Raw genomic sequence first — 21209 nt, 5'->3', positions numbered from 1 at the left:
TATTTCCCCACCAGGTTACGTAATGAAACTATTGTAGGACTGATCTTTGCAAATTAATTGTAATAAAAACTACATCATAAACTGTTTGAAATAATACTTTGGTACGAATACACCTCTACGCTGGTTTATTCCAGCTAGACTCCATTGTTGTAACTGTGTTTTGAGTATACGAGGACTGCTGTATACACACAAAGAAAGAATAGGGCCATGTCGTAACTAGGTTTAGGGTCCCAACTGGGGTGGGGTGCCAAGGGATCATGCAACATTGACTAGTATTGCCATTTCGGGTCGTCATAATCAGTAGCCATGACTCGACAACTCACACCCGGTTTGGAGAGTGGTGAAACACATGCTTACGACACCTATCAGACGATTCCATCGTTTAACCCACGCCCGGAATGAGTTACGGTCAAAATAATCGGCGCAAAATAATGATAAGTTATATGGGTAACCTTTTAAAGGCGACTTTAAAAGGGTTCCTGTTAAGTCACGGAGAAACCTGAAGGTACATGTAAAACACATTTACAATGCTTGGGCTATCCAGGGTAATAATGACATTTGCTTTGGGCAAGAGTTGGTGGAACGAGCATGCAAAAGCATAGGTAATAGCAAAGAGGACTTAACTGACCATTGCTGCTGCTTTTTAATTTACATTTTGAAAAAAATACAAAATACAAGAAGCAATCATGCTTGTTAAGATGTATCGGCGTATACATTGTTTTGATCCCATATAATGTATTTAGCTTCCATGTGATGACAAGTAAAGATCTGGTTTCACAGATTGTTGTTAGAGGACAACTACTATCCACAGGACAAATGCCTAAGTTGGATTTATTACCTGTAGGGGCCAATATATCAAACGAACATGTTATGTATTATTCATCCCGTGTCGATATCTTCCACTTTAAGCGCCAACAGACACATTTACATTAAAAGTAGTACTTTATTTGTCATCCAATCGATTTGTTAATCAGCTTTTAAAATTCTCCCGCAGGAGTTCCGTATCAAAATATAGGTAACAAGCGGCCTTATTGTCCTCAGAGCCTTCAATGAGTATTGGTGCTACAGAGGAAACAAACAATGAGGCGTAATTCGTTGGTTTCACAGTATTTTCCGACTCGCTTTATTGTACTAATGCACAGAAAGTATTAAAATATCCACTGAACAACTTCGGTTTGGTCGTAAAAAGCTTTACCCGATAGATTATGAAAACACACTCTAGAAAAGCGAAAAATCAAAACAGATATATATGTATGGTTTATGTCGAATTTAACTTAATCTCCAATTCATTTTATGAATGGAAGGGACCGGAATTAGTTAAGGTAATATAGCCAAGCACCACGTTTGTTCACAAGAGGCTCTTATTATAAACACATCGCGACGCCACTTGATCCACCGTCCTTCCCTGCATCCCCTTCCTACAACTAAAAAAAGCTTTATCTCTTTCTGATGCGTTTTGAGATAAGCGTTGGGAGGTCGCGTTGTTCACAACAAGCAAGGGAGCATTCATTTTACTTGTTATAGCATGCATTTACATAACTCACTGAACGGTCCCTGTATCCGGGACCTTACCGTTCCAACATGGCGCTAGGAGACGAAGTGGTACTTTCTTCTGACCCCCCAGAGGTAATATTCTGATATTACACAGGAGTTAATGAAACATTTGCACTTAACTACATCACATTCAATCCGTGTTGTTATATATATGATGATCTGATTCAACATGTGTACGGTATAACCGATGAAGCCGAGATCGTGTCAGACGAATATGCTCGTGACACCGGTCACCTTGATCGAAATCACAGCTCAATAACCCACACAAATCTACCATTAAAAGCCATATCTGCTGCATTGCTTGAAATGTTTTGTTATATCTTCAATTTTCGTAGACAAAAATTGCGAAGTTTCATGTAAACGTTTATTTGCTTAGCATTGAAGATAATGATCTTTGTTTCATTAACTACTTCATTGAGGAAAATGTGTTCCCCTGCCCTTGGATATAATTGGGACATATTTTCCTACAATATAAAGACGTTTTAAAACAAACAGCTGTTTCTTTCATGATCCTATAATTATTTTGCCATGGCATGAACCTCCTCATCAGTTCGAGCTTTGAAATTGAATAAGACTAAAATATATCACTCACAATCAACTTCAATCTTTCCCCATTCTTCTGGAAATTCTCTGTTCAATGAGATTGTATGTACTCATTTTAAGCAAAGCAACTGACTGAAAACAACCTCTGAAAATATGGTACATATTTGTTTCTACTGTTGCCATGGATCCCATCACCATCTGAACTAGCAGTGGATAACTGCACAACAAGATATAAGCTATTATATACCCAGTCGGTATAAAACAATTAATTTGTGATGTTTCAACCAGAACTAAGAAAGTTGTTTGACATTCCTGTTTACATCCTAATATTTCTAGGCTTGTCAGCACAATACCAAAGGGTCACCAAAGAGGTAGAGATATGATTCCATGCTTTCTTGTCACATCCAGCTGACGTGCTCACTCACTCACTCATTATACTGTCATTGTCATGAATAGAAAACATCTTCTGTTTCTACCAATAATGTGAGAAAATGTTCACCTCAAAACCTTAAATTAAAACAAAAATGCCTGTTATGGAGAAGCAGTCCGCATCTAAGAACTTAAATTGAATCTGAAATAATTGTGTAATGTCCCCTGTTTTTCCCATCTACAGAGCAACAATTTGCATGTAAAGTGCTGACAACCAAGAAATAACAAAAGCGTATCCTTGTTTCATTCATGACCACCAACCACACTTCATGATGTATTTTTTGTGAATGATTCAAGCATGTAAACAATGTCAGAATGTGACACATCCTTATTAAGTTTGAAGGGTCTTCAAAAACTAGGGTTAAGGTAGTTGTTACTTTATGATTTCAAGTGTGATATTAACATTATTCACATGAGGTTTTGTTTTTCATTGTTACAGGAGGAAGAGGAGGAGGACCTGGTGGTGAGCTGAATTCATTTGAGTCCTTGTCCATGTCAGGTTTATATATTAGCAGGGTTACACAAGGCCACCTGTCTCTTTGACAAGTCAAAATCTACAGGGACAGGTTGTTTTGACCCAACAAAATCGAGGTGTTAAACATGACATACTTGTTCATAGATTATTTTATTTTTAAAAGATCTGTTCCAAAACCGTCTGAAAAACTTAGTGTCATATACTTCCAGTAAATACAAAACAGAAATCAATGATTATTTCACAATTCTTTCTCAACATGCACTAGATTATTTACCTCTTTACCCAGCTTGGGGATTTTTATCAACATGTGATAAAACCATGTGAACTTAATGGTCTTGTCAATCATTTTGTATCATGTCTGTGGATATCAGTGTAAGAGGGACAAAACAAGGACTGGTTGGCTCAGAGTATAATGTGCCTAAGTGAAGTATCGAGATTGTGCTGATTCATGGTATCACTCATCCTCGATAATCTCCAGGGTATACTCTCCACTATACCCTGGATGCATCCACTGCTTGGCCCGATAATTATATTACCTCCATTTGCTGGCTCTGTATTCTCACAGTAGCTAGTCAGCTAAGCAGCCATTACATCCGAGCTTGCCAGTGTCAACAAAGATAGTGGTTGCAGTCATGAAGGTTTTTTCGCAGGGCCACTCAGACTTTTGAGGAAATAATATAGACAAATTAACGGATCTGAAACTTTCAAAAGAAATATAAAAGAAATCCTTCTAACTCTTTCAGAGTACCTCTGCATCAATTGTGTTAACTTTAAACGGCTAGATAATTTAAGAAGCGAAAGCGAGTTGTGATTGGTTCGCTCAACTTCCCAGCGTAGACACCTGATTGATAAAAAGCCAGCCAAAGGAGGTAATAAAATCATTGGGCCAAGCTGTGGATGCATCCGGGGGTATAGTGGAGAGTGATCGTAACGTATAGCCTGGATATTATCGAGGATTGGTATCACTGAATCTGGCATTGAACCCTAGTACAAGCAACAACATACTCACCTTTTCTCAGGTGCCTTTATCTTAACGTCATGTTACAAGTATTCATGCTGTTGGTTTTATCTTTTTTTAGGATCCTCAGGACACAATGAAGGAGAGTTGTGGTGCCTCCTGTGAGAAGTACAAGGCTGAGTGGGATGCTTGTACAGAGAGAGTCACTGGTCGGTCGGAAACGGCAGAGACTTGTACGCAGGAGCTGTTTGACTTCGTCCACTGTGTAGATGCATGTGTAAGTTGCAAGCTGGAGTTATTTTTCTCTCTCTTGATCTGGAGGGAAAGAACATAGGTAAAAGTTAAAATGATAGAATCCATTTACATATGATTATGCTTTCATTCATGAAACATGTTAATGGTTTATAGCATTGTATGGTTTTGTTCTTTGCAATGGGTAGAAATGAAAATTAGTATCTAAGATGAATTCCCCCTCAATTTATTTGTAACATGATAAAGCACAGGTATTTCAGCATGATTTATGAACTAATTATTAACAAATTAATATGATTGGCCCCACGTGTAAATCTTACAGGTGTTAAGTAAATTAGTAAATTATTAGTTAAATACCTACTTTCAATGATGGCTATGCTTGAGAGAATGTATATGGCATGCATACTAGTACTTTACACACAATTTGTGGAAGAGGCTTTACTTGTTTGAGAATTTGGCAAAGGTGTCTTCACAACTCTCCAAAAAAGATCCCTTCATTAGCTGCAGTGATGCAATATTTGTCACAAAGTAAAATGCTTTAGAAAGTGGAAGACTGATAGTTGCCCCCTGCTGATGGACTACCTAGTTGAAGTCCTTGACCTTAGTGTTGGGAACCAACATGTATCTTCAACTTGGATGTGTATAATGCTTGTACTGACACTCCTATTACCACATAGTGATATGATCCCTTTACTTTTTTATGGAATATGGCATGGCAAGGTATTATCATGAATATTATTTCCCTTAAATATCAACTTAACTTGACATGCTCATATGGGTGATACAGTAGTCTTTAGTACTATGAAATGATACAAAAATTAACCTTACTTGTTACTGTGTTTAATGAATACAGGTATTAAAAACTTTAAAGTTGTCATTGTTCTGACATAGTATATATGTTTCCATTCCAGGTAGCAAAAGACCTGTTTGCCAAGCTGAAATGATGACGTGTAGCCTAAGATAATTTTCAAGCATCTATATGTGAGGGACTTGAATGGTATCTGTTCAAGTTGAGGTGATCTAGAGCATTAGACTGACCATTTGTTGTTTTTTGTTTAGCAAAGGCCATTCACTGTTCAGTTGTTCATTCATTGGCTCTCACCAAACTGTTTTGTACAAATATTTAGTGTGGACAAGTAAATGAGAGTAAAATCCGAACTTTGTTGCGTTGTCTATTTGTTACATATTTTCAAGATGGAGATGTTTGCATTCCTGGTTTTGAAGGGGCATTGGGAAGCCTAGTGGTTAAGCGTTGGCTTGTCACGCCGAAGACCCGGGCTCGAATCCCCACATGGGTACAATGTGTGAAGCCCATTTCTGGTGTCCCCCACCGTGATGTTGCTGGAATATTGCTAAAAGCGGCGTAAAACCAAACTCAGTCAGTCCTGGTTTTGAAGCTTATTATGAAGTATACTGCCCTATTGAGCTCAAGTACTATAAGCCATTTTCTTTAAATGAAATTGACACTGAAGACTCATTGCATGAGTACATGTACTTTAAATGAGGGTTGGGTTTTCATATTTCATTCAGTATAAAACTATGCTCTACTACAGACACTGCTTGTTTATCAGCGGCCTGTTGCCAGTTGAAGTCAAGTCTCTTTGCAAAGCAATAAACTTGCTTAAAACTTGAGTCTGAAAACAGGTCCAGATATATACATGAATACGTTTGTTTCATTCTGATATATTTTCCAATAGACTGTATTCTTATGTGGCCAGATGCTCAACACTGTCAAAAGACCACAGTAAACGATGCTTAGATGAATTGTGGTTGAGCTTAACAGTTCCGTTATAATTCACATATAGAGGAAGGTGTGTCATAACGTTTTCAAGCACTCACCGAAATGCAATAAAGAAAACATCCTCAATTGTCCAATGTTTTTATCTCCATTTATGATTATGTAGTAATGATGAATATCCTTGATCCATTTGCCACCATAGCTGCCTTTTCAAGTGACACCTTTTCCCTGTCATGGTACCTGTGGATCCGATCGCCTCCGTGGTGTAGTGGTTAGAGCGTCTGCCCGGAGAGCGGAAGGTAGCGGGTTCGATTCCCCAACTGCGTCATACCAAAGGACGTTAAAATATGGTACTTGTTGGTCCCTGCCTGGCGCTCGGCATTAATGGGTACACGAAGGACTGGCCGGGCCCGATATAATGTGGCTGAGTGGGGTATTCATGCTTCACTGCAGCATGGTATCTCAGTGAGCTAGCACTATAAAAACAGCTTAAGTCTGGGCTAGTACAAGCAGCCGCACATACACACGCATCACCTCGTTATATGAGCGAAATATTCTCAAGCACAACCTGAAACCCAATTTCACCTTACCTCACCTGTGGATCCTTGTCCGTTATATCAATTCCGGATCAACCTGGTTCAGACTAACAAATTACAGTCATACAACTACAGCGCTACTAAGTGGAGCAATAAACAAACGTTCACGGCTTATAGATAATTTTTCTATGCTACACAAACTACCGACTGCCTCTATGGCTGGTTACTGGTGATTCCGCGAGTCCTTCTATGTGGGACTAAGAGCTAATCAATCAACTCTTGTAACAACTATCATGACCAAATGTCTATGGATCATTTATGAACTGAGTTGTGCGAATATCATCAGTGTCATCTACCGAGTGTTCAGACATTATCATTAACTGTGCAAGTTCTCCCTTGGTACGATTCTCTTCGTTAACCCGTGATCTGGTGCTGACATCTGCTGCTCATCCATATAGTGTGAGGGAGTGAGTATGTTGTACGCTGCTTTAAAGGTCACATGCAACCAAAACATCAAACTTCATTAAAACACAATTATCACTTATTCATGACATATAATATACATTGCTGATTATGAAAAAACAAATAAACAAAATTATAAGCGTACAATCGCAAATCAAAAGTGCAATATTTGGTACTTGGGTTTACTTCCCTCGAAACGAAGCACCCGGGAGACTGAACCCAGTAAGAGCGGGTGGGTGTGCACTTAAGTGTAACGAAGCCTTTCATTGGCTGGTTCATTTGCCAAATCGCTGAGGGCTCATTGTGTGTGTGTATATATATAGATGTTGGGTTTTGTAAATACTTGCTCATTGTTTCTGTATTTGTGTTCGATCCAATCAACAAACACTGAGATGGTGAACTACTGCGTGGCTGGAAACTGTCGTTCGTCCAAGTACAAAGCAGGACTTGAAACTGACAATCTGAGTTTGCACCGGTTTCCGTCCGATCCAGTCATCCGAGAAAAATGGATGCAGTTTGTTTGCAACCCACAGACATAATAACATGTCATGTGTTCAAGTATCACACCTGCCTGTCTGTGTAATTACATAATGTAACAGAGACAGAACTCAGGTGCACGAGCCATAAATCAATGTATTTTGTTTATGGTGTATAGCCTGATACGTTTCAAGTACAAATTGCATGTGGTCAATGATTGAAGTTGAGTATTGCATATTGTCATTAGCAGACACATAGGTGTCAATAAAACAGACATTGAGTTTTGTCTGTGACAGAGATTGCTTATCACAATCAACATATTTTTCTGTTTCCATAGACATGTATTAAAACATTTCAGTTTTCAACCTGAGCAATTTTTAAGAAAGAAATTAGTATTTCTAATGCTACACTTTCTTGAAAACTTGGTTTGCAAATCTGCCAACCCCCAAAAAGCAAGACGTGAAAACATATAAGAAAAAGCATGGGACCAGTGTATTTTTTATTACTGCAGACCAAAGATGCTTGTAATCACAAGAAACATCTTTTGTTCCCCAAACCACAGCGATAATCCTTGCACGCATCACTTGCTGTGTTTTTACGAGTCGCCTTCCCGGTTCAAGCCGTGTAAACCTAATCACTGCGCATGCGCTATGGGCACAGCGCAGCACAGCTGTTGAAACCACTTTTCACCCAAACGCTGGGGTGAAATTAGTTAATCGTTTGAACTTCGATTTCGCGGGGGTTGTTTCCTCGCGTTAATTATCAACTTTATAAGTTGAATTTGCATTTTTGATAATTTGTTACTGTAAGTCCATACCGAAAGGTATCAGAATCTGCAAAGTTGTGTTGTCCGTTGCATGTGACCTTTAAGCAATATCCTAGCAATATCACGGCGGGGGACACCGGAAATGAGCTTCACACATTGTACTCATGTGGGGAATCGAACCCGGGTCTTTATCGTGACGAGCTGATGTTTTAACCACTGGGCTACCCCACCGCCCGCTCATCCATATAAGCATTGAGTCTGTAAGGCGTGTATATTTTCATCGTTATATGTCTATACAAAAAGGTCCCAAAACTGTTGCAGGAAGCATCCATATGACCATAGCCAGCCAGTTCGTATTTAGCCAGGAACCATTAATATGTCCACTCAACACACGATTCAATAACGTGAACAAAAGGTAAAGTGGTCTCTGGAATATATTGCTTAAATTATATTATTTTATAAATGGCAAACACAGCGATCTGAAACAAGTGAACTTGCTTTGGGAATCTGGGTGTTGTTCTTCTTTCTTTCTTTCTTTTTTGTTTGTTCCAGTGTCAACATAAGAAACTAGCAATGACTATGTCTTTTTGTTTCTTGATTATTTAGAAACGTTTCCGTGCCTCTAAATATAAGATTTTAGCGAGAATTTGGAGATTGTATACACTATTTTACTAGATCTATATTTTGCATCTGCAGAAAGTATCACTGAAATGGCTTCCACGGGGAAAATTGCGGTTTTCCCCGAGTAGTAGAACCCACACAACCATTTACAAACAAGATGATAAAAAAGGTCTTCTGAAATATTTCTGTGTTATGTTCTCTGGACTAGAGTTCATATTTTGGGAGGAATATGACTGTTGAAATATGTTATATTAAAAGAACGTTAAAAAAATAATAAGTTCGACGACATGATTCGAACTAGCATGATATTATTTATCCAAGTACCAAAAACGATGGTATTGAAATAAGATAGAGTTACCTCCCCTGCTCCCACGGTCGCCATATTTGTTAGAGCCATGGCAGTGTTCGTCCGTCAGATAACTCGTGCTCCTGTCTTGTTGCAGCAGTGCGCGAGATTAGCAGTAACACAGAATGTCAGCAAGAGGGGTTACGCAGATATGGCATTCACTATGGCATCGCCATCAGATGTAAGTGAATATTTCCCCGCTAAAAGAAATTACCGGTATCACGAAAATAAACGCACTTGCCAAACATTTCAAGGGCAAATAGGGTTGTTTGTTCCTTGAGGTTGTTGGCGAGCCATTAGCATTCAGTGTGCCCGTGAAGTGTGCCATACATTTCGATGCTAGATAAAAAAGGTTGAATTTTTCATGTCTAGAAATAAGTTTAGATGATAGTCGGGTACTGATCACACAGAGACAAGTGAATGCGGACCATGCATTTCATTTTCAAGTTTTCTTCGATTATCCTCACATCATAGGTTTTCGGACATCAGTGTTTACACGGGCGGTTACGGGGGTTGTTGGGAAAGAGTGTTGTATGTTCTAATACTAAAGCAGGGATTGGGGTAGAGAACTTTGACAACGGGCCATTTTCAGGATTATTAGACATTTTCTGAATTTAGAATGGGCCACTGCCCTTGTATCAATAGTAAACTTCAAAAAATTTTGGGGCCATTTTTTATCTAATGTGCAAAATGGCCCCTGCCTTTCCCAATCCCTGCTAAAGAATAACTGAAAAGCATATCGTTTATCAAACCTTTTTATCGAAAAAAATGCCTAAAGAGACCCAAATTTTGTTTTTGCAAATGGCAGTTTGTGCCTTTCATTACCACTTGTCACAAGTGCATGTCTGATATGTCAGTAGAATTTCTCACAGGCATGGTGGGATATTATATGATCTTTTGAAATAAAACCATATCGACAAGTATTAGGTCATAGACAGTAAGCATGAAATGGTGAAAACTGACAAACTCCTCATCTGCACCAACAATATGAAGATGGAATTGGTTACAGAAGGACAGGCACTGAACATGCTGAAGGAAGTTATTATAGATAGCTGTATTTGTAAACTATGTTCTTTACGTAGTCATGATTATAAACGTAATTAGTTCACAACACTGTAAAATATGAGTACATATAGTAAGATATATAGCATATGATTGACATCAATTACATACATGCAAAACAGAAGATGTATTTCGTCAGTCATTGTCATGTCTGGTTTTGATAATACTTTTCAAACATTTGATTTGTCTTGCTACTAAATATATAAGGACCTCATGATTGCAATTTGAGATACCAGCAAAGTACCTATTAATTTTCAAGTTTAATTTTGATCTCTGGGTATATTTATCTCCATAAGTGCTAAATCTTATTGTAGACAGGGATTTTGTTCACTGTGCCACGTTGCATCCTGCAGTTGTGTCTTAAATCTATGACTAGGGTTTTGAATCGTAGATCTGCTTTGTTTATGCTTCCTGGTTTGTCTGTACACTTTGGATTTGGCCAATGTGGTAAACATCAAAGCCTACATCACTTCAGACATTCCCCACACACCAAGCTGAAATAAAATGTTCAAAGAAGTAGCAAAACAACTTAATTATCCACTCTGTTCTATAACATGTTCTGCTGAACTGAGTGAATGAAGGTGACTGTCCTGCTATTACAGATTTTCTACAACAATGCCAAGGTGAAGCAGGTTGATGTCCCATCACTCAGTGGTAGTTTTGGTATCCTCCCAGATCATGTTCCTTCTCTAGCTGTCCTCAAGCCAGGTGTTGTCACAGTCTACGAGGAAGATGGGTCCACAAAGAAGGTTTTCGGTAAGAACTGGCACAGATTTACCTTTGCGTTTGGACTTCATGGTTCAGTTATTTAAAGGAGTATTCATATATATTCAATTTATTGTAATACCTATTTTTTTATCCTACCTCTCAACAGTTCTTTTTTGATTTATGTTATTATGGTTATGTTTGAAAAGGCATATTCCAATGTGTTAAGCCCAAGTAATTGTAGGGGCGGTGAGGTAGCCTAGTGGTTAAAGCGTTGGCTCGTCACGTCGAAGACCCGGGTTCGAATCCCCACATGGGTACAATGTGTGAAGCCCATTTCTGGTGTCCCCTGCCGTGATGTTGCTGGAATATTGCTAAAAGCGGCGTAAAACCAAACTCAGTCAGTCAGTCAGCCAAGTAATTGTATGTTATGTTTATTCAAATTATTGATTTATTGAAAGATTGGTTGAAAAGTGTATATTTTTGTTTGAGGCTTTTGATTGTATGCAATTTTGGCTGGTTTTCACCATTGACGGAAATGTGTAACACCTTTGCCTGTTTTCACTTTCCATTTAGTGACACACTGAAATATAACATTGATTTATCTGGGATGCCCAACATAGCACCTTAGAAAGTCAAACTTTGTGAAAGAGGTTTGGGATTTATTCCTGTTTTCCTGGGCCGGTGTGGTAGCCTAGTGGTTAAATGTTTGGTCGTCACGCCGAAGACGCTTGTTCAGTTCCCCACATGGGCACAATGTGTGAAGCCTACTTCTGGTGTCCCCGGCCGTGACATTGCTGGAATATTGCTAAAAGTGGCGTGAAACATAACTCACTCACTCCTGTTTTCCTATATGCAGCAGCATTTTATCATTGCTTTCAACATGTAGTTATAAAAAACTTAAGACTAACCATTATACTAATTTATACAATAAATTATAGCCTCTACCTCTATGGGCCCTGTTCTCAATGAAATGCAAGACTCCTTTACAAAAAATTGTCAGTTATAAGCACTTAAATGTAAAACCTGGATGCTTTTGATTCAAATTAAACATATCTGCTGCTGACTTTAGACGAATATTGGCCGATAAGCAAGTGTGGATAAATACCTCTGTAATCGGTGTTAAACCAACCAGCTGCACAATAGAGAACTGCACAGTTAAATACAATATTCATGTTTCAGTGAGCAGTGGGTCAATTACAATCAATGATGATTCCTCAGTGCAGGTCCTAGCAGAAGAAGCTCACCCAGTGGACAGACTTGATGCATCTGTAAGTTGACAAGATTGGATATGTGATGGAGTTATTTATATGACAGGATAAATGACATATTCTCTTTCAAAGTCTTGACAAAGTCACAAAGGAAATGTATGTCTATATTTTGTCTTCTGTTAGTGTACAGTAATACGGAAAGAACTACTGGATTAGTTTATTGTGTATGTAAACGTATTGTGTTTATGCCTCCGTCATCTCAGACATCACAATTCAAAGTGACAAGTTGGTTTCCTCTGGGGTGCCAGAATCCTATTCCAGTGTGTTCAAATCCCATTTGCTCTGATTATATTTCACCCGTGAAGGTCTGTTTAAAATTGATCTTCAGTAACCCATGCTTGTCGTATGAGGCGACTAAAGGGATCAGGTGGTCAGGCTCGCTGACTTGGGTTGACACATGTCATCGGTTCCCAATTGCGCAGATTTATGCTCATGCTGTTGATCACTAGATTGTCTAGTCCAGACTCAATTATTTACAGACCACCGCCATATAGCTGGAATATTGCTGAGTGTGGCGTAAAACTAACTAACACATTCACTCACTCACTGATTATGTTTCAAGATTTATAAGCACCATACCCCCACTTGTGGGTTTCAACAAGCAGTACATATTTATTAATTCACATCAATCTGAAATGATTATGTTAATGGAGTGGAATACCATTTAAACTCATGTAGTCATAAAATGGATTGTATTAGTATCTCATGTAAGTTTTTCACTTGATCTATTTTCAGGCTATCCGAGATGGTCTAGCCAAAGCACAACAGGACTTCAACTCTGCTAGTTCTGACAGAGCAAAGGCTGAAGCCCAGATTTCTTTAGAGTGCTATGAAGCCCTGTCAAAGGCCCTTGAGTAGACCATGGACTTGTTAATATCATCAGATCCTACTGTGAATAGCTGCAACAGCTGAGTGACAACATAACATATTCTGGATGGATGTTTGCCATATTCTGTGTATAGAATAAATTTCTTGTTAAAATGATCCAAGTCTGGTGTGTTTGTTTAATGATTAGGTCAGATTGCATCTTAACTTGATATCTGAACCCCCACAGGGATTACAGGGCAGAATGTTATCCTCAATACCGTGTGCTACCATCAAAAGAGGACTGCGCGGAAACAGTCGGTACTAGGAATCATTGCGGTGCTACAACTGCCATAGCTTTATGTTGAAGTATGGGGGTTACGATCATCTTAGACCAAGGATCATCACACCCAGTGGTATAGATCATTGCTCTATCACTGGTCTACATCATTTGTTGAAGAGGCAAATGTTGTACGAGAGATACTACAAAGCCCCTGAAACCTGAGCTTGTCATAAGAGGAAACCCAGGCAGTCACAGTTGGTGGTTTGGTTTATTGTCTTCATACCCCCGAGGGCAGACAACATCACTGGTTTGTCTGGTCCAGACTAAATAAATCACAGGTCATCGTCATGTACCTGGAGAGTGGCACAAAGTAACAAACAACATCCTGGAAAGTGGCTCATGGTATTTTGTGGTAGGCTGGATAAAACATCTCTGTTGTCGGTGTTGGCAACATATAACGTGACTTTTTGCATCAGTGAAACCTCATGGTACAAACTGAATTTCGAGCTGCCAGCTTTTCCTTGATGTTCTAATATAGCTCGTAACATTGTTTGTAGATAGCATCAATCCAATCAAACCAAATCACTCGAAGTGAAAGTGAAACTTGCACATCAAACAGATTTTTCACATATGCCGTGATTTTTCAAATCATGTAATAACACAAAATACAAAGATGAGGTCTGTTTTGTGTTGACTATATATTCTGATATAAAAGATGTCATTTCACATTAAGACAAGAGATCAAGTCTGTAAGCATATATGAAAACTGAAATATAAATATAAAACATATTTGTTTAATTTGACAACCATAGTTGTACATCCAAGAAAAATGTTCCCATATGGCAGGAAATACAAATATCTGAAAGCACCAACTTCTTGCAGTCAGGGAATGCTGAAGTAAAGGATGGCATGATCAGTCTACTGTCGGGATATTCACAACACAACTGTATAATGTTGCTAGAAACCTCCTAAAATAAGTCTCACTCCCATACTCCAAAACAATTTGATCATGTCATTTGGCATATAGTGAATTATTAGAAGTACATAACCTACAGTACTCTCTTCATGCATAAGGAAAAAGTCAACAATTCGACTATCTGAAATTAACTGGGGTTTTTCTCCATTGTTCTCTAAGCATGTTATTGTGAAATATCACATTTAAAACTTTTCATTCCCTATCAGAGGTAAAGCGTGATATTGCATGGTGCAGCTATTTTACTCTCTAAAACTCTCTATGATCACAGTTGCTTTGCGTCATGAAAATACCAACCCCTTAATGCTGAAAAATCAAATGTTGGTTTCAACTGTATTTGCTATGCAAATGAAATAAGCTGATGTCTCAGTAATGTGTATTTCATCACACTGACAATGTGGTTCACTAACAGCGTTGAGGCACAATGATGCTACATTCACATGCAGTTACCGTGGAGATTAATTATTACACAGCCGCAACAGCTTCACTGCAACTGCTTGTATGTTAAATCTTCCATAGGAGCTCTTCTGTTGACTGTAAAAGGAGTTTTTGAGCTAGTTCAGTTAAACATAAATAATAAATAAACATAAATATGCACTTGCACGAACAAAACCTTTAGTTCCCAACAGGGCATAATTTTCAGTGACCGGTACACAGACCACACATCCCACCACCTATACAATCTGTCATAGTTCTCAGACTCAGATGAAATATACACCTGATGGAACATCAACTGTATTCAGTCAACAATATATTACAACACCAAAACCAAGAAAAATATATGACTTCATTAAGATATTTTGAACTTTGCATGTTCTAAAAGTTAGTTCCATATTTTGTTTCTATATCCTTCCTTACAGAGGTATCTTAGCTGTATTTGCAATGTACCACCTTTCAGGCAAAATATCTACATTTCATTATCAATATTTGCTAATCTGTCTTCAACAGAAAGCCTTGCCATTTCTTCCTTTTTGAGCCAGTCTACATTAACTACTTCCACAATGGACATAAATATATAAATAATAAATCAAAGACTGTTAAACAATCATCACAAGTGACTTATGGCACTGTATGGCACTGGTGTTCCATAGTAGCACAGCATCCACAAAGCAACAGTTTTGCACACAAGACAAAACACTACTCAATGGCTAAGAAACTGATAATATTCTTATTCCAGTAAGTATCTAAAACGTATATAAAATAAAGTCTTCATGGAATATTGATGGTAATTTGTCTTTTTAGAGTAATTTTGGTATTTGTTATACATCAATATTTCATTATTATTCACCTTTATACATTGGACAGAAATATGACATGACCTTTTTGACCAAATGTTCAGATTACACTAGCATGTATTCTGCAAGGTCATATATTCCATCATTACTATCATAAACTTTCAGATGTTACAAAAATGTGTGTGATCAGTATCTTTTGCCTTCAAGTATAATACAGCCCACAGGTGAATGGCTTACGCTTCTCACCCAGACACATCCCTGGCCCATGGACATGGAGCCTACTTGGGCCTAAAGGGCTTGGGCCTAAAATGCAAGTTGCTGGGTCTATAGCATGGACATTAGATAAGAATATAAGGCACCATCTCCACTAATCACTAAAGATGTGATGTTTAGGTGAACAAGAGGAAGATGTCATCCAAGTCGATGTCCACGCCACTGGCCTCTTTTGGTCACCTATGGACAACAACCTAGGAGCTCCTGTCTGTTTGACTGTCTAGTCAAACAACATCTCACATTTTTGGGTTTTCCCCTGGTTTTCCCACTTGAATTCCCATAGACCATGATTGTCATGCTCTGTGACGTACACTGTGTTGGACTTGGGTTTGAAATGAAGGTTGCTGGTTCTCATAAATGGGCATTTGATTCTCTTCTGTGGCTGGCCTCCCTGAGAGTTGAATACTTCAATAAATCCACTGCCCCAGTGAGCCACCAGGAGATTGTTGTCTGCATCGAAATCCAGTCCGTCTGCTCCTCCCTCGTGGTCACCTGACATAAAGCAGCCAATCAAATGTTGTACATAATGTTCTTACTAGCTGGGTAAGCATAGCAATATTCTGCCCTTGTTTAATTTCCAATATTCCAGGGTTTACCTGGGACTTGCTATTTTTAAGTCCTGGGGACTCTGGGTAATTATGAAGGGGTGGTTCATATACACTTGATCCTATTGAAAATAAAATATTCGTGAAGCCTTACACTACTCACAGAAATGTTTGAAATGAAACACGGACATTTACTGGACATCACAAATTTCACAATTGAAATGTTATCTTTGCATCCTACAGGATTCACAGTGCAGTTTACTTTGATCCAACCTTTTACGAAAATTGGATTGTCTACCTGTGTCTACTAACACTGTGATGTATCGGCAAACGAGATTTGATTAATGAGTGAGTGAGTGAGTGAGTATGGATTTACACAGCATTTAGCAATATTCCAGCAATATCACGGCGGAAGACACCAGTAATGGGCTTCACACATTGTACCCGTGTGGGGAATCAAACCCGGGTCTTTAGCGTGATGAGCGTACACTTTGACCACAAGGCTACCCAACTGCCCTGTTTGATTATTGACTTTTTGAGCCTCACATAGAAGTTTGTTCAAATGAAATCTTCTGTTGTGGACATAATATGGTGTCATCGATGTATATTCACAAAAATTAGAATCAGTTAAGCAATACATTAGGTCAGGATCTGTAACTTTTGTAAAATGGACAAATTTCTGGATTAGCTTCAAACAGCTAGATTATCTTCATCAGGTTGACAGTGTGTCATACTCTGATGACAAGGATCATAATTGCTGTCACTGGATTGTTTGGTCCAGATTTGATCATGTATAAGCTCCAAACATACAGCACTATCTATTACCTGATAGTCGTCCCCAGATAGTTTTATTGGCAACTTTGCCTGGCTCCACAATGTCATAACTCCACAGCAACTTAGTGGGGGTCTCTGCCACGATCAGCTTCTTGGGACGCCCGTCATCTGTATGTAGAACTGCAATGCCGTTGGGAAAACGAATACCAGTGTCCACTCGGACAACTTGACCACTTGTCAGCATGCAGTACACTGATCCAAATGGCTCCTATAATGGAGGAATAGGAAGGAAGGAGACTGATTAGTAAACACTGCTAATGCTGTAACATGCAGTGTTGAAGAACAAAACCATGGTTTAACATGCAGATATTCTCATACATTGGTTATAATTTTAATAAAAAAGAATTGGAAAAATTTTAAATCCAATTTGGAGAGTATTTTGACCATTACTGCACACACATGGCCAAATATCAGCCTATTGGAAGGTCTGGATAAATCACCAGTCTGTCTTTGACAACACACAAACCTCCATTGACCTTGTGTATGGAGCTGGAGCTATCTCTCCTGCTGGCGCTGTGACCCACAGGGACCCCTGATAGTCAAATATGCAGTCATTACATCCCTGCATCGGACGTCCCTCGCTGTCCTGGCGACACACCTGCGTCCACATAGCACATCATTAGTTTCAGATGTCTGAGTATTTGACTTCATTCAAACCCTATACATCTAAGAGTTGCTCTGCTTCCATCAGCTTCCATTGAATTCTGTTTCCTTGCTATCACATCATGGGACCCACATCATACCATAACAATCAATCCACTTAGTTTTGAATATATATACATAGAGATCCTGGAGTTCACTAATTTGCCCTCTGGATAGTTGCTATTTAGAATCTCTGTATCAATTCAAATACATTCTTTAAGCAAAGGACAATCCCACAATCCACCCTCAGTTATCCAGAATAACGTACCCATATTTGGTCAAAATCTCAATCCTAAATAAAGCCATCCACAAAATTCTCTGCTGTGTATACACAAGGCAGCTTGAGTTGGTTAAATCATGAAGGGTCAAGTACATAGCTATGGTAGTGATTGGGTTGGGGTACATAAGCAAATGGCATTATAATATAATACACTGGATCATTAAAGATGACTGTCTGCCTCACTGATTTATATGTTTTCAAGTTTGGATCTGGTGCAGGTGCAGTGACCACAATTACTCACAAACAAACATGTATCTTATTTCTAAGAGGTATTTAGAAGTTGGAGTTTTAAGGAAAATAAGAATATAATGGAACAGCTTGTTAATCACAGTGGGAGTGACAATTCAGTGAAGGTTCACTTTCTTGATAACAGAGTTCGAAACTACACCAAAACATTGCTCTCAGTTTAATAAAGAAGTTGTTCATTCAAGCATTCTTTTTTCTTCAAGAATGTATTTCTTATAACACCCACCTTCACAATAATCTAAAGTACAAACATACAGTAGTATCTCAATGCTGTGATAAAATGCCAAAGTAATGGACATAAGACAAAATAAACCAACCTGTGTCATCTGTCCATCCTGGGTGACTTTGATGATTCCAAGTCTCATGTCCGCGATCCACAGGTTCCCTTCCTTGTCACACTGACAGCCTGCTGGGACTCCCCCCTCCCCCTCCACCACCGGCTCACACAGCACACTCGCCTAGACACAACCAAGTAGACATCTCAGTCCTAGTGCCTCCAACACATAAATTGTACATCATACATTCTATTATTATTGTTGTTGTTGTTAGTATTTGTAGTATTACTCATGATAATGTATCATATGTATTAACACTGATTACTTCAGGGTTACAAAAGGTCCTCAGCAAATGACTGGATCAGATTTGCATGTTATGGTGCACTGACGGCAAAGATCAGTGCTCACGACATCAGCATCAATGCTAACTCGTCAAGGTGGCCATAAAAAAATCCTGTTAGTTAGTGAAATCCAGTTAGTGGCAAATGGCCAATGAGGTCACATATGGTCAGGCTGAAGGGGTTGTTGTCAGCACGGGTACTACAGATATGTACCCCAGGTACGTTTCTGTATACAGAAACATACGTTGGCCATAATGAGAATACAGAAACGTACCCGAGGAGGATTCCATTCCCATTGTGTCGTATTCTTGACTGGAACTGTCATACTGTCGTATTAGATACATTTGATTGCGTTAGGTAAGTAATGAGAATACACAGTAACGGATATTTCGCGATGCACTTGAATACCACTCGGAATCAGTTGAACGGGAACAACTACATACGGTTTCGGTTTTTGATTGCGGAATATGGACTCGTCCGCCTTTTAGGGTACCGGGTACGTTTCTGTACTTTGACTTTGTTCAGGGTACATATCTGTATACAGAAACGTACCTGGGGTACGTATCTCGCTGTAGTACCTGTGCCGACGACCCCTTCAGCATCACTTGAGTAAAGTTTACTTTCATGGATTATTGATTTATAAAAGCTCATGAAAAACATAAATAGTTTTGAGCTGGCACAATCCAGGTTTAAGTGAAATGAAAAGCTTCATTATATGTCAGCCTATATTATGCAGATAACTACCATGGTCAGACCGGTCTCTAGTTTTGAAGTTACATCCAAATGAAATTGGAAATACTCAAATGAGAGACACATGTATATTTGACAATAAGTTTATGCCTAAATGAAATTGGACGTTACATGAAACTCAGTGTTAATTATATTCTGTTAACCATATTTGGACTAACATGTCTAAAAAGATCAATTTAGTCCAACCGAACATGAGATAATCATAGGTATCATGCGTAAAACTGGATTTAAAAAATAAAGACCTACATGTGTTTTCAATCAATTGTGTGCTAAGGCAAAATTATTTTACACATGAGTATCTGGGCGTGTAATTGAAACCTCGTGGAAGAGGAGGCGTGGCAAATAATAAGTAAACAAACGGGCACCTGTTTATTGATTAAGTCCACTTTCAAAACTTGTCCCGCAAATTTTCCATCTTTCTCTATTTCTGGAGCTACCATGAAAAAGTTCCCGTTTCTGTCAAACACTGGACCTTCGGCCCCATGCAAGCCATCTACAATTTTCGAAAATTGCGGCTCCACTACAACTGCTTCCGGGTTTTCCGCCATTGTTGTCGTTTCTAAACTGGGATCTTAACTGATATGCGGAGACTGTTAAAGCGCAGTGTTAAAACTTGCACTCAACGACACTTATACAGATCTGTACTAATGAAAATAGACCAATACGTGGAAACATCATAACAAGTGGATTTATGTAATCGTTCGGAAAGTCAAAAACAATATTACATGAACACTACCTTTGTAAAATCAGTACTAGGACCAAAGACGTATATATGTTACAGGGAATGTGTGAAACCAGGGATTTCACGTAATCCCTAAAAGAGTCAGTGATTTTGTGAAATCACTGTGACCCCCAGAGAATTCATGTATTCCCATAAGTTTTAAGGGATTTGATGAAATTACTGATTTTCATGGTGTTCCATTACACACACTCCCTGTTAGGCTATCAGTGAATGTGTGAAATTAACGTTTGAAGCTTAAATGGACATGCACCGATCCAGAGCTATTCCCCGGGAGTGGTATATATATTGGTGTTGTTATTGTTAAAGGCGTGAAATCCGGTATCCTCAAAGGTTTGTTCACTCTCTGCGAATGTTGTGACAATGGACAAAGAAGTATCTCTCTGGACTGCTGTGATTTCCGAGTCGAGTTGTGGTGGTCAGGGTTTCCAGAAATGTAATATTGTGGTCCTAACCAGTGTAAATCGAGACGTTGTAAATGTTTTAGAATGGGACTGAAGTGTAATAGCCGCTGTCATAACAGTCTATCTTGTCCGAATAGATGAATGTTATCAGCATATACTCTGTATTCGCAACATAAATTTGGTGTTTTCTATTTCAATAAAGGCTCCAGGGGTTTCATATGAAATCACTGAGCCAATATATCAGTAAAAATCACGAGATCCCTTGAAATTTTAGGGAATACATGAAATCCCTGGGGGTCACAGAGATTTAACAAAATCACTGACTCTTTTAGGGATTACATGAAATCACTGGTTTCACACATTCCCTGTAACATATACGGTATGACATAC

General features: G+C 38.7%; 3 protein-coding genes and 1 long non-coding RNA gene across 4 annotated transcripts; 2 read left to right on the top strand and 2 right to left on the bottom strand.

Moving 5' to 3' along the window:
* Window positions 1-1509: 1509 nt before the first annotated feature.
* Window positions 1510-5369, top strand: LOC124268001 (cytochrome b-c1 complex subunit 6, mitochondrial-like). Its single transcript, XM_046703000.1, has 4 exons — window positions 1510-1626; window positions 2966-2989; window positions 4081-4236; window positions 5123-5369. The coding sequence occupies exons 1-4, from the start codon at window positions 1582-1584 to the stop codon at window positions 5153-5155; spliced, it is 258 nt and encodes an 85-aa protein (XP_046558956.1). The 5' UTR covers window positions 1510-1581; the 3' UTR covers window positions 5156-5369.
* Window positions 5266-5706, bottom strand: LOC124268002. Its single transcript, XR_006896177.1, has 2 exons — window positions 5587-5706; window positions 5266-5423 (listed from the first exon to the last, which is right to left on the bottom strand). It is a non-coding gene; the product is annotated as an uncharacterized LOC124268002 (long non-coding RNA).
* Window positions 5707-9159: 3453 nt separating this feature from the next.
* On the top strand, window positions 9160-13179 carry LOC124268000 (ATP synthase subunit delta, mitochondrial-like). The gene is made up of 4 exons (XM_046702999.1): window positions 9160-9338; window positions 10822-10975; window positions 12107-12195; window positions 12931-13179. The coding sequence occupies exons 1-4, from the start codon at window positions 9207-9209 to the stop codon at window positions 13051-13053; spliced, it is 498 nt and encodes a 165-aa protein (XP_046558955.1). The 5' UTR covers window positions 9160-9206; the 3' UTR covers window positions 13054-13179.
* Window positions 13180-13963: 784 nt separating this feature from the next.
* LOC124267999 (diisopropyl-fluorophosphatase-like) lies at window positions 13964-20245 on the bottom strand. The gene is made up of 5 exons (XM_046702998.1): window positions 20042-20245; window positions 18628-18768; window positions 17609-17740; window positions 17134-17350; window positions 13964-16255 (listed from the first exon to the last, which is right to left on the bottom strand). Exons 1-5 carry the CDS (start codon window positions 20222-20224, stop codon window positions 15984-15986), a joined length of 945 nt encoding a protein of 314 aa, XP_046558954.1. The 5' UTR covers window positions 20225-20245; the 3' UTR covers window positions 13964-15983.
* Between the last annotated feature and the right edge of the window lie 964 nt (window positions 20246-21209).

Source organism: Haliotis rubra, unplaced genomic scaffold, assembly GCF_003918875.1.
Source record: "Haliotis rubra isolate DU_JTF1 unplaced genomic scaffold, ASM391887v1 Scf1354, whole genome shotgun sequence".
Taxonomy (NCBI): Eukaryota; Metazoa; Mollusca; class Gastropoda; order Lepetellida; family Haliotidae; genus Haliotis; species Haliotis rubra.
The sequence above is the reverse complement of the archived record's forward strand: the minus strand, read 5'-3'. Positions and strand labels throughout refer to the sequence as shown.